Source organism: Carcharodon carcharias, chromosome 11 (assembly GCF_017639515.1).
Source record: "Carcharodon carcharias isolate sCarCar2 chromosome 11, sCarCar2.pri, whole genome shotgun sequence".
Taxonomy (NCBI): Eukaryota; Metazoa; Chordata; class Chondrichthyes; order Lamniformes; family Lamnidae; genus Carcharodon; species Carcharodon carcharias.
Genome location: NC_054477.1, coordinates 103,411,053 through 103,438,144, shown reverse-complemented (window position 1 = coordinate 103,438,144; position 27,092 = coordinate 103,411,053). Strand labels below are relative to the sequence as shown.

Sequence of the window (27,092 nt, the reverse complement as noted above, 5' to 3'; positions counted from 1 at the left end):
CCTCCGCTTTTTTTAAAATCACCTTTTCCACTGATTATCCCTGCAGTTTGTTAGAAAGTTTTAAGATGATTTAAATGGTTAATAATTCCCAGCCCTCCTGTGGCTTAGGTTTTAACATTATAGCAACAGTGTTGGAAACAGAAATCATAATCTTGTACCTATGGGCTGGATTATATGCTCCCCACTCTGGTGGGGGACACATAAAATGCAGTGGGTGGCCTGGCCGCCGCACTACCAGCCTACTGATGTCCCTACCGCAATTTTACCAGCAGCAGGGGTGGCACCAGGCTGTCAGCCTGTAAGTGACCAATTGAGGCCCGTAAATGGGCAATTAACTCTGTTAAGGGCATCATCCTGTCATAGCCTGGATTTAACCAGCGGACAAGCCCACACCAAGTGCTTAGTACAGCAGGTTTGCCTGTGTGGGCTGGTTGGGGGTCACTCCTTAACAGATGTCCCAGGCTGGGTGGACAGCCCCCAGCCAGGTGTTCCCTCCCTTCCCCCACCACCCCCATAGCCTCTCAAATCCCAGCATCCCACATTCCTCAACAAGGCCTGCCATTTTGGCACCTGGAGAGTCCCCCGACGCACTGCTGGGCTGGATCCAGCACAGTTCACCTCCTCAAGCCCCAAGAACAGTAAAGGCAGTGGCCAGTGGCGCTGCCGATACTGGAGAGCTGCCAGCCTCTGACTGGCCAGCAGCTGTGTGAAGCAAGACTTCCTTATCTAGAAGGACAGAAGTCCTGCCTCCACCTTATTAACAGCCAATGGTTATGGGGCAGCTGGTGCTCCCCTTGATGGTCTTTTCAGTGGCTTTTTAAGCCAGGGGTGCAGGAAATTCGGCACCCTGTATAACTCAGCCATATTCATGAATAATGGACAGTTTGGAAGAGCAAAGGTGAGAACAATAAACAAAAGCAAAAAATGACAGCTAAAACAGAATATGCAGGGAATACTCTGCAGGTCAGGCAACATTTTAGGAGAGAAATAGAGTTAACATTTCAGGTTGATGACTTTTCATCAGAACACTTTGTTGCAATGGTGACCACAGGAAAAATGATCCAATATTTATTTTCCTTTGATATCAATTGTAATATTGACTTATGCTGTTTCTTTTAATTTGGCTTCCAATTCACTTGTGTTTTAATTCCATATTTTTGGTTGGTTTTCGTCCCTTTGCTTCTTATTCTTTTGTCTACTGCATTTCATATTTATCCCCTATATTTTGTTATTTTGTTAAAACCTCTACTCCATTCAGCAATTTCTTTGCTATTTCTCATTCACCATTTGTATTCTTCTCTTTTGCCAATCTGGTGTATTTTCTTTTATGTTATTCACATTTCTGTCTTTATTACACATTTGCCCCAAAATTTCTCAGATTGCGATCCAGGCAGTCACTCTCAGATAACATCCAATTGTGATCTTTCCAGAAATTAACCCCAGCAGTTTACAAAGTCAGTGGGGGGGGCACCCAATTATCATGGGCCAGGAAAGCACAAGTGCTAATTCAGGCTTGCCATCTTTGTTATGAAAACAGAAAATGCTTAAAATACTCAGTAGGTCAGGTAGCATCTGTGAAAGAAAAGAGAGTTAACATTTCAGGCCTGTTAACCTTTCATCATAACTGGGGGAAGTCAGACTTATAATAGGTTTTGGTTAAGTGAATAGGGGGAGGGTGAGAAGAACAACAAAAGGGAAGGTCTGTGATAGGGTTGAGACAGGAAACATTAAGTGATAAAAGGTTTCATGGTGCAAGGCTTAATGGAGTGGTAATGGGATATGCAAAGAAACAAGAGGTGTTTCCAGAGGTGTGAATGGCAGGAGCCTAAACAGCTGCCGTCAGACGTAAAGTCAACAAGAGAGAATAAGACAAAAAAAGCAAAGGGGCAAAGGAACACACAATAAAATGGGGGCAGAGGTTCTGATCTAAAATTGTTGAACTCGCTGTTCAGTCCAGGAGGCTGTAAAGTGCCCAATTGAAAGATGGGGTGCTGTTCTGTGAGCCTGCATTATTCTTCAATAGAAAGTGGAAGGACGGAAATGTTAGATTTGGGGTAATCTGTAGAATTAAAATGACAGAAATTAGAAGCTCAGAGTCATGCCTGAGGATTGATGACTCTGAGCTTCTAATTTCTGTCATTTTAGTTCTACAGATTCCTCCCAATCTAACATTTCCATCCTTCCGTGTTCTATTGAAGAATAACAGGACAGATGTAAGAATACCAAATTTCAAAGAATCAACAATTTATATTGCAGCAGAAAAGTATGCTAATCGGTTGGCAAGTCAACTCTGATTAATATTTTCAGCAATATTCAAGTCCTGTACTACCAAGCAACAATATGTACAAGTACAAACTATATGTTTCACATGGAAGGGGTGTTTGGGGCCTTGGATGGTGAGAAGGGAGGAGATGAAAGTGCATCTCCCTTGCTTGCATGGAAAGGTGCCATAGGAAAAGATGGTGGTGTTGGGGGTGGCTGAGGAGTGGATCAGGGTGTTGCAGAAGGAACAGTCCCTTCAGAATGCTGAAATGGGGGAGGAAGATGCATTTGGAGCTGGCATCACGCTGAATGTGGCAGAAATGGCAGAGAATGACCCGTTGAATACGTAGGCTGAAGGAGTAGAGGATGAGGACAAAGGGAACCCTACCCTGCTTCTGGGAGGGAGGGGAAGGGATGACAGAAGTGTGTGAAATAGAGCGGACAGGGTCAAGGATGTAAAGATGCAGCAGCAACCGAATTCAGTGGGCCAAGGTTTGTGAGCGCAACCTATCCAATCAAAGCCGGCATGATTTGACTAAAAAGAACAAGCAGGTCTTGCAAGGAGGCAAGACCTCTGTGAAGACAAGAAATAATCATCAGATGAAACTGCTAATAAATAAAGTTATATCTGGCTTGTAATACATGGTTGAGACTTACTGGTACATATTCTGATAAGGAGATCCACAAGAGGATTGAGAACTGTGGGAGGTGGATACCACAAAGTATAGCACTGGAGGAGGATGTAGACAGTGTTTTGAAGTTGATGGACAAAGCAAGCACCTGTCTCACCCAAAAGCAACAATCCAGTACACTCCAATTAAGCTATAAAACCAGGACCACACGAATGATTGGTGCTAGCCTTTACGCTCAACAGGAAGAACAAAGGAGAAGACAGAAGCAGCAGCTTAATCAACTGACTGACTACATTCAATCTGTGGGCTGATCATCTGTTGTGTGATTTTTTTTAATTCTTTCATGGAATGAGGGCGTTGCTGGCAACACCAACATTTGTTGCCCATCCTGATTGCCCTTGAACTGAGGGCAGTGAAAAGTCAACCATATTGTTGTGGGTCTGGAGTCACATGCGGGCCAGACCAGGTGAGGATGGTAGATTTCCTTCTCTAAAGGGTATTCGTGAACCCAATGGGTTTTTACAACCATTGATAAGAGCTGGCATGGTTACTATTACTGAGATTAGCTTTATATTCCACATGTATTAATTAAATTTCAATTCCATCAGCTGCCATGGTAGGATTTGAATTCAGGTCTCCAGAGAATTAGGCTGGGCCTCTGGATTACGAGTCCAGTGACATTACTAGGACTTTACCTGTCCCCCACGACTGTAAGTGAAGGAAACTCTTAGCCACAATATTGTAAGTTACCCATCCTATGTCTGAATACTAAAATTCAGGCAATTAATTGAACTTAGAAACTACATAGAATCATTGTCAATTTTGTAATCCTAGAGTGAAGGAACTTGGAAAGATTTGGGCATAGATTTACCTTTCAAGGGACCTAGTCAACCTCAGTAGGACGGGAATTCTCAGTTGAAGAAAAAAGACAATAAATCAGAAGTGCTAGCATGGAAAGTTGTACTGTCCAAAGAGATGTGACAGAGACGGAGAAAGTGGAAAATGGAATAGAGCCTTTTAGGAAGTAAGGTGTGAGAAAGTGTAGTTAAGGTAGTTGTGGGAGTCAGTGGGTTTATGGTGAATATTGGTTGAAAGCCTATACCCATTAATGGAAACAGCAAAGTCAAGGAAGGCAAGGAAGATTCGGAGAGGAACAGTGGAAGAAGGATGGAAATTGGCAGCAAAGTCGATGAAATTTTCCAGTTCTGCAAGAGAGCAGGAAATGGACCTGATGCAGTCACTAATGTACTGGAAAAGAATATGAGGGAGGGGGCCTGAGTAAGACTCAAGCAAAGAATGTTCCACATATCCCACAAAAAGGCCTGGAAAGCTGGAACCCATGCTGGTACCCATAGCAACACATTTTATTTGGAGGAAGTGAGCTGAAGTTAAGAAGAAGTTTTCAATGTAAGGGTACCTTCAGCCAGGCGGAGGAGGATGGTAGTAGATGGGAACTGGTTGGGTCTTGTTCAGGAAGAAGCGGAGAGGTCTCGGACTGGTAGGGCACAAATATGTAGACAGATTAGATGTCAAAGTGAAAAGAAGTGTGTTGGGACCAAGAATCTGACTGAGAGCATCAGATGTAGGTGGGAAAAGACTAGACATCTCTGTTGACTGCCTATATTCACTGTAAATTTCAAACTTACTCATTAATGGAGTGTGTTGCCTCAGCCCTCAGCCCCGACCAGGGTCTTATCTGTTTCCTCAAACATACGTTATTTCTACAGGTGTCTAGACTACTTTCCATGCCTGAACTTCAATAGTAGGCCCAACATGCACACTTTGGGAGACCAGCGTATCTCCTCTCACTCAATGTACCTGCGTCCACGACAAATGATAGCATTTAACCCCAACTGACACTCAGGAGGGGGATCTTCCAACTTAATAAGCTCCTTCCATCTGCTTCACCATCTGGCCGCATTTCCATTATAAGGGACTGTGCTTCAGTCTTTAATAAGACAGTGAGAAAATTCCAAGAAATGCTAGAGACTTGTTGCTGTTTTCCTGTGAATTCTGCAGGTCACTTGCTAGATTCTCAGCAAATGTGGGCCTGGCAGGTGACCTGGGCAAGCTCAATCCATGCCAAATTTCAGAGCCAGTTTCTTCTGTCCTTAAATGGTAATATATCAAGAGCCTCAGGCATGTCTTAGTCTCTCAGGGTTCATTTTTGGCCTCTCTTAAATCATCTTTTACTACACCTCTTCTTACGTCACTAACAAATTCTTGTGGTCTTCCAAATCATTCATGGGCTCTGTTTTCTTGGGTCCTGTAAATTTCACTCACCTCTTTTTGTTTTTCTAGCAAGTCAGATCCTTCTTGCTCTTGTATTATATGTTTTCTTACTCAACTGATTCTCAGGTGACCTTCTGACCTCGCTTTTCTCTCCATTTTTGACTTCTCCTTTCTTTCTCATACTTACCTCTGAAAACAGCAAGAGTCCTGGCTGCCTTATGCAACGCAGAAATGTGTGCACAAGAAAGATAAATGACCAATTTCCATAAGATGGCATTTAAAGTTCGAAGAATCACAAGTTTGGCCATGAAGCAGTACAGAAACAGAACAAAAACAATGAATATTCATTAAAACAAGCATGATTGGTAATTATGTTAAGAAAAATTAATTCTTCCAAAATATAGGCATAATAAACTACTGTTGCAACCATATTGGAAAGTACATGCACAAAGAAAGAATAGTGTTTTCCAAAGGCTCAACCTGATATGGTTGCAAAGTGCTATTGTGCTTCCAAAGCTGCAACCTCAGTTCTGGTTTTCAAGTTGTAATGTTAATTCACTGAAATGCTGGTATCAAAAGGCAGACATGGCTGAGTCTCCCAGTCTATCTACTCCATGCCAGATTCAGCCATACAGTAATCTCTTAGTAGCTGAGGTTGGGAATTCAGACACTCCTCATCATCCCTTTAAATCAATATTGCAACTGAAGGTGTGGAGAGCCTCATAGATAATTGACCCTGCGCAGGCAGACCAAAAACAATGGGGCAATGTGTTTGCACAATTCAAGATTCATATTATACAGTTTTATTGTCCTCACACCTATCAGTATTTCTCTCTGTTCCTTTTGCATGCTCCCTCTTCAAATCACATTACCGCATCACGTGCAAAAGCTGCAAATTACAAACTTTACAATGGGAACGAAAAATATGATCTGAAAAGGACGCAGATGGAGCAAATTCAAAACAATGAGATTCCATCGCTGTCACAAATGGTTGTGAAGAATGCTTCTGTGTAAATCTTACTTTATAATAATTACTAACTGGTCACTTTTAGTCTTAGCACATGGTCTGTTACCCTAGACCGTACTTAAATTTAGAAAAATCGGGAATATAGAGTGGTAACCCATATGGTTTCCAGTGCATAGCCCAATGGTAAATAAGGTTTACTTTTTGCCCTGGGGCTTGCTATAATAGGTACTCAGTGTACAGTCTAATTTTCATTCATAGCAAGTGTGTGTTTGCTAATGGAAGCTACCTTTTTTTGTTGAGCACAAGTAAAAAAAGACAGCCAAAGTAGTAAAAACAACTTTTCATACAAACATTTTTTCATTACAACAACAGAATTACCTGGAAAAACTCAGCAGGTCTGGCAGCATCGGCGGAGAAGAAAAGAGTTGACGTTTCGAGTCCTCATGACCCTTCCACAGTTCAGTTCCACTCTTTTCTTCTCCGCCGATGCTGGCAGACCTGCTGAGTTTTTCCAGGTAATTCTGTTTTTGTTTTGGATTTCCAGCATCCGCAGTTTTTTGTTTTTATATTTCTTTCATTAATCCAAGATAAAATATCTTCAGAGATCTTGTGTTGCACACCCAACCAACAGTGACTACACCTCAGTTCATCCTTCCTCAGCAACAGATTTTCTGAAGCTGGTACCCATTTTTTTGATCGCAGGTGGAATTCCATCAGTAATCACTGAAGCTGCCTCTAAGAAGGACAAACTCTTTCTTTTACTTTTCTGCTCAGAAAACTTTCATTCCATACGTGTTCTTCCAAGACTTCAACATGGTCACATATATGAGAAGTGGTTTTGCTGTTCTTACATATTAGTTAGAGTGCCCTGGCTTAGGTCAATACCTCAGGTCGCATTCCTTTGGGCTTATTTTGCTTCCTTCCCATGATTAGAGAGCTGCCTGTGGAGCAATGACGGGCACACAGTGGTCATCAGTAATATAAAAACGAGGCAAGCAAAACAATTTGCTATGGTATGCCTCAAAGCAGGTGCAGTACACAAAAGGTGCATTCCAATTCCAGTCCAATCGACCTATCGCCAGGTTATCCAAAAGAACCATTTGGGAAGAGCTCCTCCTTCACTTGTCCCCCACCCCCATTTTATGAGAAACCTGGCCTGTGCTCAATGCTTCATCACAACACTGATGGTACTTTAAATTAACATGAGTCAGAGAAATTTTCACACATTAGTAAGAGATAAATAAAGTTATGATTCAACGTGCTGGCCTATGTTAATCTAAATTGCATTTAAATTACATACAGCTACAGAAGCCAAAACACATTTGTGTTTTAAGAATGATGCATAAAGCCCAAATTGCTGTCAGACATGGACGTGATATATTTGTCAACCCATGGCTATTTCAAGTACAGATTGTCATGAACATGCAGTTACTAAATTTCACCAGCTAGAAATTTATATAGTGTAGATTCATTCCAAATCCTTTTTAAATGATCCGAAGATATAGACAGTCAAGTGAAACATCAGGCTCATTTCGAAAACAAAAGACAATATTTCACACTGCACCAGACAGCATTTCTATTCTCCACTTGTTCAACTCAGATCTTTCATAATGGAATTGGACCAATCACAGCTTTGCTGTAACCTCCTCACTGGCGATTTAACAGAAACAAAAACTTGCAGTACTTCTGACCCTTTGCAGGTATCAGTGTGAAATGGCCTTGATCACTGCTTTAAAGGAGAAAACAATGCCAAGACTATTACCTCAGTTCATTAGCTTTTCTAGGCCTCCTCTTTAATAGTTCATGAAATGCAAAAGTTGCTATATTACTGAACAAAACTGTTACAGCATAACCTTTTGCTATTTGTCTGTGATATTTAAAATAGTTCACAACAAAAATCAAATCCACATATCTTTAAATAAAGCACATCAGTAACATGTTCTCCTAATTCTCTCTCTCAATCCTCAATGAATTGTAGTTCATCATGCCTTAAATATATTTACTTTTGAAAATTGAAAAATTATCAGAATATTCTCAGTCAATGGTGTGTTATCTTTTTCTGCACAGAAACCTCAACCATAGGGGGAGCTAAATGAATAACTTAAGAAATAATTTCCTGTATTTGGATAAAGATCTGTGTGATGCACTAAATCGAAATGCAGTGGACCCTTTACCCTCTGTGGTTAATTAGTCAGGAAATGTGTGACACCAGGCACTAATGCAAACTGAAACATAAGCAAAAGGTTTAATTAACAGGAGTCCAAAATAAAACCTGAAATCAATCTTGAACCACCAAAGTTAATTAATATTGCACAAACCCCACATTTTATAGCCTTAGACATTTTGGACAGAAGCCCGCAAGATGACAGCTGGCGACATTTTGAAAATCCAAAATTGTAACAGAATACCAAAATAAATATTTTTATTTTGCATACTCAGAGTATGAATTCTAACCAGTTACTGGATAGCAACCACCAACAGCTTGGAAATCAAAGAAATCACTTAGCAGGCTTCATTACCTGAGCTTTGAGATTCTGCAATTCAGCTTCAAGCTCATTGATTTTTTCTTCTCTCTTCTGTATTTGGGCCTGTGCTTCTTGCCGGGCTGTAAACTCTTCATCAAACTGAAAGATAAAACTACATCAACCTTAAGGATGCCAGATTCTGTTGATTCCAAACATCGCAGCACTATCAAGTGCGCTTTTATTTTTGGGAATGCTGTAGCACCTATGATTCAGCGTAAAGCAGTTTTGATGCTTTTCTGTTAATTCCCTACAAAGGAGTTTTAAAATAAATCTATTCAAAAGATTTTGTGCCCTGATGAGCAGGGAAGATATCCACTGTTTTCCATTTGTAACATACTGGTCTAGACTTTCAAGAAAGCCCTCGTCTTAAAGTAAAATCGTAAGCAAAGAATGCATTAATAATATTGTGAATGGAAAAAACATTCTTCTTTGGCCTTTTTGTGATCTTAACAAAACAGTTAAATGAATAAGAATGTATGCTTTCAACCTTTCATGTCCCCCACTCCAATAAAACAACAAAACAAAACATTTCTATGAACAAGAAACAAGAAAGAAAAGAGGGAGAGTGTAAACAGGGAACAACAGGTGGGGAACCATACCACAATCATAGTAGATGAAGTACACTTGGATTTCCAAAAGGCATTCAATAAGGTGCCACACAGAAGGTTAGTATGGAGGATAAGGGCTCATGGACTTGGCGGTAATATATTAGTATGGATGGAGGGCTGAGTAATAGACAGGGAGCAGAGAGTAGGGATAAATGTTCATTTTCAAGTTGGCAGGCCGTGACTAGTGGAGGGCTCAAGGATCGGTGCTGGGTCCTCAACTATTTAAAATTTATATCAGGCCTAGACATTGAAACCAACAGTGTGTACCCAAATTTGATGATGATAAGCTAGTTAGGGATGTGAGCTATGTGGAGGATACAGAGATGCTGCAAAAGAAATAGACAAATTAACTGAGTGGGCAACCGAATGGCAGATGGAGTTAACGTGGGAAAATGTGAGGTTATTCATTTTGGTAATAAGAATGAAAAAGCAGAATATTTTTCAAATATTTATGAACTTATAAATGTTCGTATGCATAGAGAAATCTTGATGTACTCCTATGAGGAGTACATCAAGTTAGCATGCATGTACAGCAAGAATTAGAAAGGCAAATTACATGTTGGCTTTTATTGTAAGGAGAGTGGATACAAAGGTTCAGGGGATTGGTTCCTGGAATAAGAGGGTTGTCCTTGGATGAGAGATTGCGTAAATTGGGTGTATACTCATTGGACTTAAGAAGAATGGAAGATGATCTCATTCACACATACAAGGTAGACATGGAGGTTGCTTCCCCCTGGCTAGGGAATCTGGAACACATTGGCACAGCTTCAGGGTAAAAGACCAGTTATTTAAGCCTGAGATGAGGAAAAACTCAAATGGTTGTGAATCTTTGGAATTCTCTAACACAGAGATACTCCCATCATTCAAGACTGGGGTCGGTAGACTTTTGAGTGCTCAAGAAATTAAGGGATATGGGAAGTGTGCAGGAAAGTAGAGTTGAGGGAGAAGAAGTCATGATTGTGTTGAATGGCCTGGCAGGCTCGAAGGGCAATAGTCTACTCCTGCTTCGATTTCTTATGTTTCTTATTCTTACCCCTTTGGAATGATATTTCTTATTTGTGCACATTAAAAAAAAATCCTAAAGGCCACCTGCCATCACAGTATTAATCTTTGTTCAACTCATCTTTTTAGTGACATCATTAGTAAACATTTTATTTAACATTATCAAGCAAATTAAGACAAAGTAAGTTCCTACAACAACAGCATTAAATATACAGTAGTATTCCTTACCTTTCTAGTAAGTTCAGAGAGCCTTTGTTCACACTCATCGACTCTTGCTTTGTCAACACAAATATCTGCAAATAAGATAGGCACATGATCCAGTTTCATAGTTTTATTGGCATCAACAAAAAATGTTCCTCATGCTGCTGTATCAATTAAATCTAACTCAATTCCTTCTACAGAAATATTGCTCACCAACAAGATGATCAAAGTTTACATCTAATCGTTTGCGGTATGTGAAGTCAGGATCGACGCCACTGTGGTGTAACACAATCTGGGAAACACATTCTTCTATTATCTTGAAATACTGTGGCCTACAATGAAGAGAAGCAAATGAATTCATTTACTTTAGAGTGAACTTGAAATACACAAATTGCAATGACTATGTCCAGTATTAATATGCAGAATAATACTGACTTCATTACTGTTAGATTATCCACCCTGTTTTCTTCATTCTTCAAAAGAGGTTTGACTTCCATTTACAGGTGAGAACTACTGTCATCCAATACTGAAATCTCTTGATAAATATCCCAAAGGAAATTTGTGCACTTAGCAGTTCAGTGATATCTCTCTACCCTGCTATCCACAAGGCCTTGTTTTGCTATGTGTCCTTAGCTCTCTGCCCAAAGGAGGCAGCATGGAGGTCCAGTACAATAGCAAAAGCATGGAGGCATCACACCAAATGAAAATCTTGAAACAATATCAAGTTGGAAAAATGGTATAAACTGCAAGAAAACTTCTTGCAAAGAATGAGGATGGCCTGGTTTACAGATGGGCATTTCACAAACTGCCTCTTTAATTTAACCACTGCTTAATTTACTGACAAGTAAATCTGCCAAAACAGTATCAATCTGCAGCCACAAGCTGAAACAATTCAGCATGGTGGCTACCAAAGTCCCTTTCCACAATAAATTGTTGCAGTGGGGGAATGAGTGAGACACACTGGCTGGCAGTGGTAGACGTGGAGACAACAATTATTTTTGTCTATTTCTATATTCCTGGAGAATCTGGAAAGCCATCATAATGTCCACCTTGTATTACATCATAACAGCTTTATATTATGATGGGGCATGCGCCATCTGTGGATGTGAATAATGCAGATGTGGTATCAATTTTTTGTTTCCAAATTCCTTTTATTTTCTACAATGCAGATGACTAACACATCTATAACTGCAACCCATACTTTTCTGCTTTAACATGGCCATAAACTCAAGTCAGTGAATATAGAGTAATTTAATTAACACATCAGGGATGCATTTACAGAAAAATGAGAAAGAGAGTTAAAAATCATAAATAAATCAAAGTAACATTAATTTAAAATGTTATGTGTTATACATAAAGCACAACGAGGCCAAAGAACTATACAAAGTCTCTCACAGACACCTGCAGTAAAAGGCCAGCTAAAGAAAGAGACTGTATTATAAGAGCGAGGGAGAGAGGAAATAAACAGAAACAGAGAGACAGAGAGAGCGAAAGAGAGAGGCAGAGACAGAGAAAGAAGGAGAGGACAGTGAGGAAGAATGGTTGTCATAAATAATAATATAGAGAGAGAAAAAAAATTTAAAGTACATAAAAATAAATCAATTTTGTTCCTGAAATGAATTTCCAAAAGGTTCAATTGATAAATGCACCAACATGGTAAAGGATTGAGACACATTAGGTTTCAGTCAGGTCCCAGGTTTGATTCCAAGAATGTTTCAGAGATTGCAGGTTAAGGGTCTGACACATATAGGGTTAATATAGGACCACCCACAAAGAGATGTAAGGAAGTACATGGCCCACACGCAGAGTCAGTGTGGTGTTGAGCAGAGTTGTGTAAAGACCTAAGCATGGAGACAGCTCCTAGCTGTACATGTGTAAATAGTTCTAGTAGTCACTAAAGACTTACAATTAACTTACAGGAGACTACGGAGACTTCTTTAAGGCATACCAATTGTAACCAACACCCTCCCAACCAAGATGAGCAACAATGATGAGCAATTAAATAATGCAAAACCAAGATAAATTCAATGCAGGAATTGCTTAAATAATCTTGATTATATAATTAAGTTTGTCCAATTTGCAACCTGAATGTGCTGGTAATGTGCTTGTGCAATGCTGAAGTAGCCTCATAAAATCAAGGTCTGAGTTTCCTAATTTAAGTTTCTTAATTAAGATCAAAAGCTTCCTGCTTCCCACCATGAGTGTGTGAGGTAAGTGTGCGTATATTAGACAATGAATTGCTGGCACTTGTAGAACAAAACCATGCAAAATATCACAAATAAAAGCTTACCTCACAAAATAGTCATTCCTGATCAACAACATGTGTTGAAGAATGGATAGAAAATAATTTTCAGCATCTGTGCCCTTCACTGTGTTAGACAGCATATTATAAACATCATTAATTTCAGTGCAGCGAAGGTTAAGGAAAATATATTGCACAGTGTAACACATTAGCATACATTGGCAAGGTTTTAAAACATTAGATTAGTATTTCCAAACCAAAGGACAAAATTTGAAAAATAATACTTCCCTCTTCATTAATTCAGATATCAATCAGCCATATACATAGCATCAATATCTCAAAGATCCAGGAAACAGATTAGATTGTAAAATTAATACTTAATGCAATAGCGGCAACCTACAATGTCACTTCCAATCCTAATCTTTTGCTTTTGTGCCTTCTACAATGACACAGGTCAATTTGCATGTTTCTCCCAAAATTAGCCTCTTCTGTTCCAGATTTTCCATGTAACCCTGTATAATCACAGGTGCTTCTTAAGGAGGATAACTATATAGTAACTGTACAGTGACACGATAGGGTTGAGAGAGAAGGCACAACTGTTGAAAATTAAGTAGTAGGAAAAGACTAAAAATCAGCATTCCGACCTTTGCAATATGGTAAAATCTAATGGATAAATTTCCAGCAAGACTTGCTATGTATAAGTTTGAACATTATTTAAACCTTTCTGTATGAGCTTTATCAGTCGTATTCCAGGAACGTACAGCTGGCTAACTGTGAAAATTATGTGGCTACCAAAAATCAGGGAAAATTTGTCATGCTCAATCTTCTCTTTCAGCTCCAACTGGAACTTAACTTCTGCATTCATTGTGTAACGGTAAAATATACAAGTTGGGAGAGTAAATTTCTCCACATTTGCACCTCAAAAAAGATCAGTTAGTCAAAGTCTCACATCTTGGAAGCATTCATAGAAAAGTGTCACACAACATCTTTGTTACACTCATCTAATTACAAGTTAATTATGCTGATCAACAAAAATATGGACAGGCAGAAATTTCTACCAAATGTGAATCAGTAATTCACACAAAATCAACAAAAAGAGTACATTTTTCAAATCTAACCATCAGCAATCACAAACTGTCGCAGGACAAACACAAACAATTTTAAAAACAAAAAACTGCGGATGCTGGAAATCCAAAACAAAAACAGAATTACCTGGAAAAACTCAGCAGGTCTGGCAGCATCGGCACAAAAGAAAAGAGTTGACGTTTCGAGTCCTCATGACCCTTCAACAGAACTAGGTGAATCCAAGGAAGGGGTGAAATATATGCTGGTTTAAGGTGTGTGTGTGTGTGTGTGTGTGTGTGGCGGGGGGTGTAGGGGTGGGGGGAGAGAAGTGGAGGGGGGTGGTGTGGTTGTAGGGACAAGCAAGCAGTGATAGAAGCAGATCATCAAAAGATGTCACAGACAACAGAACAAAAGAACACAGAGGTGTTGAAGTTGGTGATATTATCTAAATGAATGTGCTAATTAAGAATGGATCGTAGGGCACTCAAGGTATAGCTCTAGTGGGGGTGGGGGAATCATAAAAGATTTAAAAATATTTAAAAATAATGGAAATAGGTGGGAAAAGAAAAATCTATATAATTTATTGGAAAAAAACAAAAGGAAGGGGGAAGAAACAGAAAGGGGGTGGGGATGGAGGAGGGAGCTCAAGACCTAATGTTGTTGAATTCAATATTCAGTCCGGAAGGCTGTAAAGTGCCTAGTCGGAAGATGAGGTGTTGTTCCTCTAGTTTGTGTTGGGCTTCACTGGAACAATGCAGCAAGCCAAGGACAGACATATGGGCAAGAGAGCAGGGTGGAGTGTTAAAATGGCAAGCGACAGGGAGGTTTGGGTCATTCTTGCGGACAGACCACAGGTGTTCTGCAAAGCAGTCACCCAGTTTACGTTTGTCTCTCCAATGTAGAAGAGACCACATTGGGAGCAACGAATACAGTAGACTAAGTTAGGGGAAATGCAAGTGAAATGCTGCTTCACTTGAAAGGAGTGTTTGGGCCCTTGGACGGTGAGGAGAGAGGAAGTGAAGGGGCAGGTGTTACATCTTTTGCGTGGGCATGGAAAGAGAAAAAGTTTCTTGTTGAGGCATCGGATGAGATGAAGATGAGAAAGAGTTTCTTGTTGAGGCGTTGGATGAGATGAAGGTTAGAGAAAAAGTTTCTTGTTGAGGCAATTTTTCCCTGATTCTTTTTGGTAGCCACATAGTTTTCACAGCTAGCCAACTGTGTAAGTCCAGAATATGGCTTATAAGCTTCAGGCAAGAAAGGCCTAAATAATATTGACCTCAAACTGACACATAGCAATTCTTGCTAGAAATTTATCCAATAGCTTTTATCATCCCCCAAAGGGCAAGAGTGCTCACTTTTAGTCTTCTCGTATTACTAATTTTCAATAGTTGTGCCTTCTCTCACAATCCTTTCAGTGTCACTATGCAGATGCTATCTAATCCTCTTCCTCAGGAGCACCTCAGATTACGTAGGGTTACACTGGAAATATGGAACAGAACAAGCTATTCGGCCCAATCAGTTGATGTGTTTATGCTTCACTTCAGCCTTCTCCCTTCTTTCCCCATCTAAATCTATTCACATAATCCTCTATTCCCTTCCCTTTCATATGCTTGTCTAACTCTCCCTTAAATGCATCTAAACTATTCACTTCAACCATTGCTTGTGGTAGTGACTACCAAGTTCTCACCACTCTGAGTAGGGTTTCCTCTGAATTTCCTGCTGGATTTCTTGGTTGGCTTCTAGCTATGCTCTTCTCCACAAGTGTAAACATTCTCTCTGTATCCACTCTATAAAAAAGCTTTCACCATTTGAAAGACTGCTATTAGGATACTCCTCAGCCTTTGTTTTTGTTGAGAGAAAAGAGACCCAACTTGTTCATCTTTTCCTGATTTTTTTTTTTATTCATTCATGGGATGTGGCTGTCACTGGCTAGGCCAGCATTCACTGCCCATCCCTAATTGCCTTTGAGCAGGTGGTGGTGAGCTGCTTTTAAAACCACTGCAGTCCATGTGGTGTGGGTACAAGCACAGTGCTGTTAGTGAGGGAGTTCCAGGATTTTGACCCAGTGACAATGAAGGAATGGCAATATATTTCCAACTGAGGATGGTGTGTGGCTTGGAGGGGAACTTCTAGGTGGTGGTGTTCCCATGTGTCCTTATAGGTGGCAGTGGTCATGGGTTTGGAAGGTACTGTCTAAGGAGCCTCAGAGAGTTCCTGCAGTGCATCTCATGGATGTCACTGTGCTACAGCAGTGGAGGGAGTGAATGTTTGTGGATGGGGTGCCAGTCGAGTGGGCTGCTTTGTCCTGGATGGTGCCAAGCCTTTTGAGTGTTGTTGAAGCTGCACTCATCTAGACAATTGGAGAGTATTCCTTCACACTCCTTACTTGTGCCCTGTAGATGGTGCAAAGCCTTGGGGGAGGCAGGAGGTGAGTTACTCGCTGCAGGATTCCTAGCCTCTAGCCTGCTCTTGTAGCCACAGTATTTGTGTGGCTAGTCCAGCTCAGTTTCTGGTCCATGGTAACCCCCAGGATGCTGATAGTAGGGGATTCAGCGATGGTGTTGCCATTGAATATCAAGAGGCGATGGTTAGATTCTTTCTTGTTGGAGATGGTCATGGCCTGGCACATGTGTAGCACGAATGTTACTTGCCACTTGTCATCCCAAGCTTGGATATTGTCCAAGTCTTGCTGCATTTGGATATGGACTGCTTCAGTAACTGAGGAGTCATGAATGGTGCTAAACATTGTGCAGTCATCAGTGAACATCCTCACTTCTGACCTTATAATGGAAGAAAGATAAAGACGGTTGGAGCTCAGATACTATCCTGAGAGACTCGTGCAGTGATCTCTTGGAACTGAGATGATTGACCTCCAACAACCACAGCCATCTTCCTTTGTGCAAGATATGACTCCAATGAGCAGAGGGCTTTCCCCCAATTCCCATTGACTCCAGTTTTGCTAAGGTCCTTGATGCTACACTCGGTCAAATGCTGCTTAGGTGTCAAGGACAGTCACTCTCACCCTCACCTCTGGAGCTCTTTTCTCCCTATTTGAGCCTAGGCTGTAAGAGATCAGGAGCTGAGTGACCTTGGCACAGCTCAAACTGAGTGTCAGTGAGCAGGTTATTTCCAGGTAAGTGCTGTTTTATAGCATTGTTGAGGACCCCTTCCATCAATTTACTGATGATCGAGTCTAGACTGATGGGACAGTAATTGGCTGGGTTGGATTTGTTCTGCTTTTTGTGGGCGTAACATTGTGGGCAATTTTCCACATTGTCGAATAGATGCCAGTGTTGTAGCTGTAATGGAACAGCTTGGCTAGGGGCGCAGTGAATTCTGGAGCACAAGTCTTCAGTACTATTGCCAGAATATTGTCAGGGCCCATAGCCTTTGCAGTATCCAGTGCTTTCAGCCATTTCTTGATATCACATGGAGTGAATGGAATTGGCTGAAGACTGGCAACTGTGATGCTGGGAACCTCTGGAGGAGGGTCAGATGGATCATTCACTCGGCACTTCTGGCTGAAGGTTGTTGTAAATGCTTCAGCCTTATCTTTTGCACTGATGTGCTGTACTCCCCCATCATTGAAGATGGGGACATTTGTGGAGCCTCATCATCCAGTGAGTTGTTGAATTGTCCACCACCATTCACGGCTAGATGTGACAGGACTTAGAGCTTAGATCTGATACGTTGGTTGTGGTATCTCTTAGCTCTGTGTATCGCATACTGCTTATGCTGTTTGGCATGCAAATAGTCCTGAGTTGTAGCTTCACCAGGTTGACACCTCATTTTTAGGTATGCCTCGTGCTGTTCCTGGCATGCCCTCCTGCACTCTTTATTGTATAACCATACAGTTCTAGTATGATCCTTCTAAATCTTGTCTTCATCCTCTCCAGTATCTCTATATCTTTTACATAACATGGGACCAGAACTGCACACAGTGCTCTAAGTGTGGTCTAAACAAGGTGTGGTTCGCATAACCTCCCTACTTTTCAAGTCTATCCCTCCAAAATAAAGCCTAGCCCTGCCCTGCCTTGCTAACAGGCAGCAAGCAAATGCAGCATTTTCAAGTTGGCAGGCTGTGACTAGAGGAATATGATAATGATCAGTGCTGGGGCTTCAGCTATTTACAATCCATAATGACTGACAAAGAGACCAAGAGTAAGGTGATATTAATCCAGGTGGGAATGCAAGTTGAGTGGGGCAAAAAAAAACTGCAAAGAGATATAGAAAGATTAAGTGAGTGGGCAACAAGGTGGCAGATAGAGTATAATATGGGGAAATGTGAGGTTATTCACTTCGATCGTAAGAATAGAAAAAAATAATTTTTTTTACAAGCCATGAAACATGGAAATGTTAATGTTCAGAGGGACTTGAGTGTCCTTGTACAAGAAACACAGTTAGCATGCAGGTACCAGCAAGCAATTAGGAAGGCAAAAGGACTTTATTGCAAGGGGTTTAGAGTACAAGAATAAGGAAACCTTGCTACTATTGTACAGTTGAGACTACACTTGGAATACCGTGTGCAGTTTTTGTTTCCATATTTAAGGATGGATATACTTGCATTGGAGGCAGTGCATCGAAGGTTCACTAGATCGGTCCCTAAATTGAGAGTGTTGCCTGATGATGAGGGGCTGAATAAATTGGGTTTACATTCCCTGGAGTTGAGAAGAATGCAAGCTGATCTCATTGAAACAATCAAGGTTCTGAAGGGCCTTGACAGCATAGACACAGAGGTTGTTTCTATCAACAGTAGAACCTGGAACACACAGGCCTAGTCTCAGGATAAGGAACCGATCATTTGGAACTGAGGCGAGGAGATATTTCTTCATACAGGGCTTTGAGTGGTTGGAATTTTCTGCCCCAGAGAGTTGTGGATGCTCCATCCTTGAATTTTTAAGGCTGACAGAGACGGATTTTTGGTCCCTCAGGGGATCAAGGGGTACGGTAAGCAGACAAGAAAGTGGAGTTCAAGCCCAAGAACAGCCATGATCATACTGATATGCAACGGTTTAGTTTAACAATCTCAATACCAGATTAACACCAGTCCAAGCAGAAAATTTCTGGCACGAGCGACAGACTTCCAACTCTGTATTTGAATTCCCTTTTAAATGAGGATGATGAGCCCAGGTCCCACAGAAATCCAAGCTACAGAAGCCAAAAGGGTTTTATTTTCTGCTTCATAGGCAAAGGAACTTTGCAAATACATTCACTTCCAGTCGTTCCTTCAGGAGCGACGGTGAACATAATTATGATGTTCAGCAAGACCCAATGGAGTGGGGATCAAAATTGATTGTAGCCTTGAAAGCAATCAGTTATGGGCAATAGTTCATTAATTCCACCTAAGGTATTTACATTCAGTGCAGATACCATGAATGTACTTTTTAAAAGTTCTGTCAACTATAAGCCTACTTATACTTTCAAACCTTTCCAACTGGAAAAATCCTGAACCTCTGGTGCCTCTATGCCAAAAGTAAACTGACCACCACACATATACATGATATAATGTTTGTGGATGACTCAGTTTCATTGCACACTCTGCACCATATTTGCAAGACAATCTCAATCTCTTCAATTTTGCATGCAAGAAATTCTGCCTATCCTTGAATGTTGCCAAAAGAAAACCCATATATCATAACCCAGACATGAACAGCCAAATATTCCACCGAACATACATTTTGGAAGAGACACTCTGGAATATGTTGAGCTCTTCCCATACCTTAGTAGCCATCTCTCTCTAAAGGTCACTATTGATGAGGAAATTCAACACCAGATCAGCTGTGCCAGCTCAACTTTCTATAAACTACGGCAGCAAATGTTTGACAACAAACGTGAACACTCTGCAAGTCAACCTGGTGTACAGAGCAGTTGACCTGGACTATGTATCAGCAACACAGGGTGTTAGAGAAATTCCATCAGCAATGCCTCCATTGAATCCTCCAGGTTCAATGGGAGTACCATCGAACAAAGACTAGTGTCCTTCTTGAAACCAGCTCCATAAGCATTCAGGCAAAACTCCTGCAAACTCAACTATGCTGGACCTGACAGCTGAAAACCGTTTCCCCCTGCTAGGATCTGTTTGCTCAACTCTCAAATGGCCAACATTCCAGGGAAGGGAAGAGCAAAAGAAGTACTTTAAAGACACTCAGAAGCTCTCCTTGAAGCCTGGCAGTATTGACATGACTGGGAGGAGCTTACAACCAATCATTCTGAATGGCGACAGCTTGTCCATCAAAATGCATCACGCTTTGAGTCACAATGTTTTTATGATGAGGCAGAGTGATGGCAGAGAAAAAGAAAGCAAAACCTGTGCTCCGATTTCACTACCTCACGTTCCATGTGCCGAAAGACCTGCGGGTCGAGAGTCAGCCTATTCAATCACATGAAAACACATGGCAGAAACTTGAGACTCTGAGTAGAGTCATCTTTCAAGTGAGGACCAGCCACCAATGACGGCACACTTTCAAAGCTCAATCTCTGCCGTTAAGTCTTGAACAAAATTAAGAGTTAGGCAATGAGACCCATTTAAAAATATAGTTAAATACTAACAAAGTTTGTGCTCAACAAGGTGAAATACTTTACTGCTTTGGAAATGAAAGAGGTCTATTCTTGCCATGCAGTATTAGCATCAGGTACAGTCTGATGTAGAGTGAAGCTATGTTGAACTGCATCCCTTATTACCTTCAAAGGAAAAATCCTACTTCCACCAATGTTAATTTACTTTCTTTATTTCGATTTTTTTCCCCACAACATCTAATTGAAATGACAGTTTAGCCACAAAATGGCAGTTTTTGAATTTGTACTCAGTGGGAACTAGGCTGTGGTTGCTCAAACCAACTAAACTTAGAAAACTCAAAACAAGCAGAAAAGAGACTTTCATTACTACTGGAATTAAATGAGATATGGCCCATTGTGCCATATTGTCCACTAAACTGAATTAAATAGAATTGAGACAGATATGGCTACATTCTAACCTGAGGTAAGCAAAGGCTTTTGGTCAGAATCTGCAAACAGGCAATGTTTCTTGGATTTTCTATTTGCCTCAAATAAGTTGCGGCATTATTATAGTTTAGTGGGAGCATGGTTTTATAGCATAGTTTCTTCACTTTACTACAAAAGGTTTATAATTTTCCATCAATTTCAGCTGTTAACACTTGTTATTTTATTTAACTTGTGTGGATTATCTTGCATCATGAGAAAAATAGTTTAAAAGATTTTCACTGATCAAGGGAAGTCATTCCTTCACCCATAAATCTTGTCTCATCAGCTCGTAAAGTCTCACAATGTTCAGAATTTCAATATTGAGATCAAGAGTAAACTTCCTCCACTTCCCAGTTAGTATTAGAATTTTTTGCAAACAACTTCTGATCCTTAAGGTGCTTAATCCTTTCAAAATTCTTTTTGTTTTCAGTCTTTTTCAGAAGATTGTGGTGTCTCGAAGATCTCAATTTTGTATCCTGCCAGTCCTGACTTTGGGCATAGTAGTTTTGTCTTACAGGTTAGTGTTATAGGTTGGGACTACAACAAGCTCAAAGAGCACCTTTGCTTTGTTACAACTGTACAGGGCTTTGGTGAGGCCGCACATGGAGTACTGCGCACAGTTTTGGTCTCCTTACTTAAGGAAGGATATACTTGTATCGGAAGCAGTTCAGAGAAGGTTTACTAGGTTGATAGCTGGGATGAAGGGGTGGTCTTATGAGGAAGGTTCGAGGAGGTTGGGCCTACACTCATTGGAATTTAGAAGAATGACAAGCGATCTTATTGAAACATATAAGGTTCTGAGGGGTTTTGACAGGGTAGATGCTGAAAGGGTGTTTCCTCTCATGAGGGAATCTACAACTAGGGGACACAGTTTAAAGATAAGGGGTCTCCCATTTAAGATGGAGGTGAGGAGGAATTTGCTCTCAGAGGATTGTTAGTCTTTGGAATTCACTTCCATAGACAGTAGTGGAGGCTGGGTCATTCAATACATTCAAGGCTGAGTTAGACAGATTTTTGATTGACAAGGGAATCTAAGGGTTATGGCGGGCAGGCAAGAAAGTGGCATTAAGGCTACAATCAGATTAGCCATGATCTTATTGAATGGAGGAGCAGGCTCAAAGGGTCGAATGACCTACTCCTGCTCCTATTTCTTATGATCTTGCTGGGTAGGCAAATGAAAAATTATCGGTTGCATCATATTTGTGAAATGGAATATAGCTTAATGCATTTTCCAAGGAAATAAATTTCTTACTCATCCTTTGATAAATCACTTGAGGTTTTTTTTTTCATTCATCTGTAATATGTCAGTTTACAGAATGATTATAGAAATCTTGTTCTGCAGAAAAAGGATATTCTAGTTCAGATCGAACGTCATCTAAGCGATGTGAAAACTCAATCATATCTTCTTCTTTGTGCTCATCAAATACTTTCAGCTGAATATCCAGTGCATCATTTTTAATTAATCTCAACTCCTGTGGAAAGCAAATTAGCAAAAGTAATGCATCACAGCCTAATTCCTATCGCACAAGAGACAAATTATCAATGTGGAAATTAACCAATTTTTTTTTAATACTGCAGTTCAGGATTATGAACACGAAATAGTCTTTTACCATTTCATAAGCATATTAACTCAATTTAAAATCATATCTCAAATAACCAAGACTGCATAATTTGCTTTTCAAACCAATTGAATGTTGTTATTATTTGGAGCCTGAATCCATTTCATTGTTTGTTGGCTAAATGTCAATGTCACAAACCACACTATCAGCTTAAGAATGGATAACAGAGAAGACACCAATGTGAAGAATTAAAGGCAAGCGGTGGGTATTAGTTAAAATAAAATTTAGAACTCAACATAAACAGTCACACCCCTCCTATTTACAGTCTTGGAAACAGGTGCTGTGGAAGTTCACAGTCCAAGCCAAACCAACATCTCAGCTGGATGATATGTATGCCTTTAATATTACTATTGGTTCTAAAATAAAAGAGCTATGAAAGGAGGCTGACTAGCAATATTGAGATCCATCTCATTGAGTGTCATTTGCTTTTACCAATGCTGTCCACAGGCAATTAGCAAATCTATATAATAATGCAGATTTAGCCGCACTAAACAGGTATTAACTCGTATTGCTCTTACCGGCAGTATCTCTCTCAGTCCACAACGCACAAACTCATTTCGTATGTGTATCCTCAAGTCTAAATCATCAGGAGTGGTCACAAGGGCATTAATAAGTTGCATACATGCCACCTAGATATGGGATAAAATATACAGTTGGAATCCTGGAGCATAAAATTAATTAATATCACATTAGCTGAATATGTCAAGGTGTTCGGAGATTAGGGTAAGTCACAAATTAAACAGAACATTAATTTACAGCTGAGTATGCTACATATGGCCTGAGTGTGTTTAACATGGACTGATCACAATGGAAAACTCACCATTCCATCTCCCAGCGCCTAGATTTGTAAGAGACTGAAATATTTTTGACAAATTTAATCGTACTTTTAATCAAAATTTGTGGTTGAGATTTGTGGAAGCATATTCAACTCAGGAAGAGCATTAATAGTTTAAATTAAATACAGAATACTATTGGTTGCAACAGCTCTCAGCTGGGTTTTTTATTCCTTCATGGGATGTGGGCATCGCTGGCAAGGCCAGCATTTGTTGCCCATCCCTAATTGCCCTTGAGCTGAGTAGCTTTGCTAGGCCATTTCAGAAGGCAGTTAAGAATCAACCACATTGCTAAGGGTCCGGAATCACATGTAGGTCAGATCAGTTAAGGATTAATGAATGGGTTTGCACAACAATCAACGATAGTTTCATGGTTAACATTGTTGAGACCAGTTTCCAAATTCAGATTTATTTATTAATTGATTTTCTTTAAGTTCTACCAGCTGCCATTTTAACCCATGTCCCCAGCATGTTAGCTTGGGCCTCTGGATTACTAGTCTAGTCACATAACCACTACGCCACCATCTCCCCATTACCATGTTTCACGACAGATAAACAAGTGTCATTAGTAATACTTTCAGGCATAAAAAGTTGTAAAATAGGTTGAACACCATAAACATGGTTAAAAGCTGTGCTTTGCTGTAAAGTCAGAACAATGTTTACAAAAACTGTAACAGGGATGGTTCTTCAGACTTCCAGCTCTGAATGTTGGCAACTAGCAGGATGCACAGGTCCAGTGGAGAAGGGTGCCTCCTTATGATATGGGTTGTGAGAGTCCTTAAAACCCTTCTGATGTGTAGCACTCACCACCCCAACAGCTGGTGCAAAAATGATTACAGCCATAGAAGGAATAGCCATCAAATATAGGAATGAGTGTAAGGATATGAACAACAAGTAAACCTTCTCTGGCTTTTTGGTAGTAACTGCAAATCTCTGCAGTACAGAACAAATGTTTATTTCAACTTCCCATGTGTTTGTGAAATCTAGCACAACTAAATTTTGTGGCAATTTCAACACCATTTTGTTCCAATAGATGAAATTTAATTAGATCACAAAGCAATATTTTTCCTTCCCCAGTAGAACTTACAGCAGTCTGTTGGCAAAATTGAGGCCATTAGTAATTATGAGTTAGAAATTGAGTTCAAGCCTGACTCAAGACTTGTGAACGCTATCCAGGTCAGCAATCTGCACAAAATTGCTCCATTCAAATTTGTCTAGTTGAAAACAGTACCTTTATTTCCACTGATGTTTGACAGGTATGATAAGGCAGCATTATAAACACAGGGTATTATAAACACAAGGTATAAATCAAATTAAGCCCTTTATATGACAGAAAGCTTTCTTAAATGTAGTACCATCTGAATTAATCTCAAGACGTGTTTGCATATACTAACGAAAGATAAAGCCCACAAAAGGCACTCACAAGGTTGTCTCCAAAGCAAACCTAGTAGATGTATGTTCTATACTGAAGTCTCATTTTATAGCTTTAATTTGCTCCACATAACAACAATTGCATCACGTACTGGACAGGAGCTAATTCTAAACTATAATCATATTTTGGCACCAAGGGCCAAAGGTGAAAAAAGGAAAACACTTTTAGCAAGATGGATTTCAGCTGGTATACTTTCAATGCATAAAGCGCTACTGAGTCTTTCTGCACAATGCCACACTTAGCAGCAATTTTTTTCTTCTATTTGGCGCAAATTTACAATGCAACTCAAAGTTTTTGAAGTATATCTTATTGAGAATTCAAAGCTTAAAGCAACACAAATCAAAATAATTTGTCAAATTGACTAGATCAATTTTGTTACTTGAAATGTGTGAAAATATCAAACTTATAAATTATACCATATTTTCAGAAATGGTACACACAGATCAAATTTGTTTTTTTTGTTTAGATATTATCTGCTTCAAAGAACTAGTTAGAAATCATGTAAAAAATTTAAAACCATTTTCAAGCTATCAAGATATCGTCTCATATGACATGGTAATATCATTTACAAAAATATCTATTCAACTACTAACCAGAAGATCTAACAAGATATAAACAGTATTTAAACTAGAGAATAAAATAAAACGTTTTTTCATTTTTAGACAAGATTTGATAATGAAAGGACAGCAGCAGAATTCAATCAAAGTATATCACTGTTGTGCACAATTCTAAAGTTTAGAACAGGATAGTAACTCCCTTTTGCTTTCCAAATCAAATATTGAATTTTTGGCGTAATGGGCTGAATTACACAAAGCTCCAAATACCCCATGCCTCCACCACAGCCCCCACTCCCCTATCCCCGCCAGGCTAAAAGGTTGGAGGGGACCCTGCCTAAGGGAACGCCAACAGCCGTCGCAACTATTTAACAGTCACCAGGGTTAACACTCATCTACTGTATGGGCAACCTGGACAACAGTATATGCCGCTGGTCTTCAAAGGGCTCATTGGCCTCTTCCTCTTCAATGCCCTTCTCAAAAGATCATTGATGAGTGTCTTGATGTTCCTCTATCTGTAATCCTCTCTGCTGTGCAAATATGCAGAATGCCACTATGATTTTGCCTCACTGGCAAGTATCGAAAAGCACCTCCAGACCTACTTCAGCACCTGAAGTGCACCTTCAACATGAACAAAAGTTTACTCAATGATGCATGTGGTTCTCTTTGGAGCACTCCTGAGCCTCACTTCTGGGATTCCTCACAGGTGTTACAAACTAAATTTGAAGAAAAATCCTTCATTTGTTATGAGTCAGCTCAGTATTCTGTTTCTTTGTACAGAGAGGTTTAGAACGTTAGGCCGCCACAGTTTAAAAGCATCATAACAGTTCCCACAAAATCTCTTCTTGTGGTTGCACATCAGTGCACGGAATGCTATCTCTTGTAATGGAGATGGTGGCGTAGCGGTAATGTAATTGGACCAGAGGCCCAGGTTAATGCTCTGGGGATAGGTTCAAATCTCCCCTTGGCAGCTGGTGGAATTTAAATTCAATTAACTCACAAAAAAAAATGGATGTAAGAGCTTGTCTCAGTGAAGGTGACTGTGAAACTATCAGATTGTCATAAAACCCATATGGTTCATTAATGCCTTGTAGGGAAGCGAATCTGCCAAGACCTAGTCTGGCCTACATGTGATTCCAGACTCATCTAATCATACCTTACAGACTCTTCCATTAGCATTGGTACAACTCCAGTAGTGCCCGATAATTTTGAAAAAGTTATGTGAATTTCCAGTAACTGACTGGAAGGATCACACGACAAGGTTTCAAGTTTTAAGAGTGGAACAAACTCAAAACAACATTGATTAAACACTTTTTTTTGTAGGTAAACCACAAAGACATTAATTTTTAAAGAGACCAAAAAATCCCCTGTCACAATTATACTTTACTCTGTCCCTTAAGAGGACATTTCATTTTCTAGGAACCAGTTCAAAGCTATTTTCAGCATTCAATGGTTTGCTTGCTTTTTCTTCTCCACCTGGAAACTCATGCTCACGGTGAGATTCCTCTCTCCAGCCAAAGCGAGACAAATCTTCCCACCTTCGGTAAATTGTCATGAACTTAGTTTCTTCAATTCAACCATGAGCTTCTACCCACTTTCTGCACAGTGAACAACAGAGGTTGGGTGCATCTATCTCTCCGCTTTCTATCTCAGATTCTTGTAGACTGATCTTGCTTATGAGGTTCAGAGATGTCCCAAGAAAAGGCATGTAGCCCAATAGTACAATGGCTTGCTATGGACTATTCCCTCCTAAAGCCTATCCCCATAGCAACATGAATCACATGGGCTTTGCACCCAGATAGAAATGCTATCCTTTTGATCCCTAACTCCATTTTACCTTGAAATTAAATAGATAGTTTAAAATATAACAATTCGGAAAGTCTGGTATTCACAACACTTTCTGAGATTGGGGACTAACAGGTTACCCAAAGTCAGCA

General features: G+C 40.1%; 1 protein-coding gene across 1 annotated transcript in view; it reads right to left on the bottom strand.

The window, feature by feature from the left end:
* LOC121284432 (protein diaphanous homolog 3-like) overlaps window positions 1–27,092 on the bottom strand; it is a 784,525-nt gene that overhangs the window by 508,011 nt on the left and 249,422 nt on the right. The window contains exons 10-15 of the mRNA XM_041199892.1: window positions 22,855–22,965; window positions 22,071–22,189; window positions 12,720–12,836; window positions 10,643–10,761; window positions 10,457–10,521; window positions 8,613–8,717 (exon numbers count right to left, since the gene is read on the bottom strand). Coding sequence (XP_041055826.1) covers window positions 8,613–8,717; window positions 10,457–10,521; window positions 10,643–10,761; window positions 12,720–12,836; window positions 22,071–22,189; window positions 22,855–22,965 — 636 coding nt within the window. The remainder of the gene's footprint in view (window positions 1–8,612; window positions 8,718–10,456; window positions 10,522–10,642; window positions 10,762–12,719; window positions 12,837–22,070; window positions 22,190–22,854; window positions 22,966–27,092) is intronic.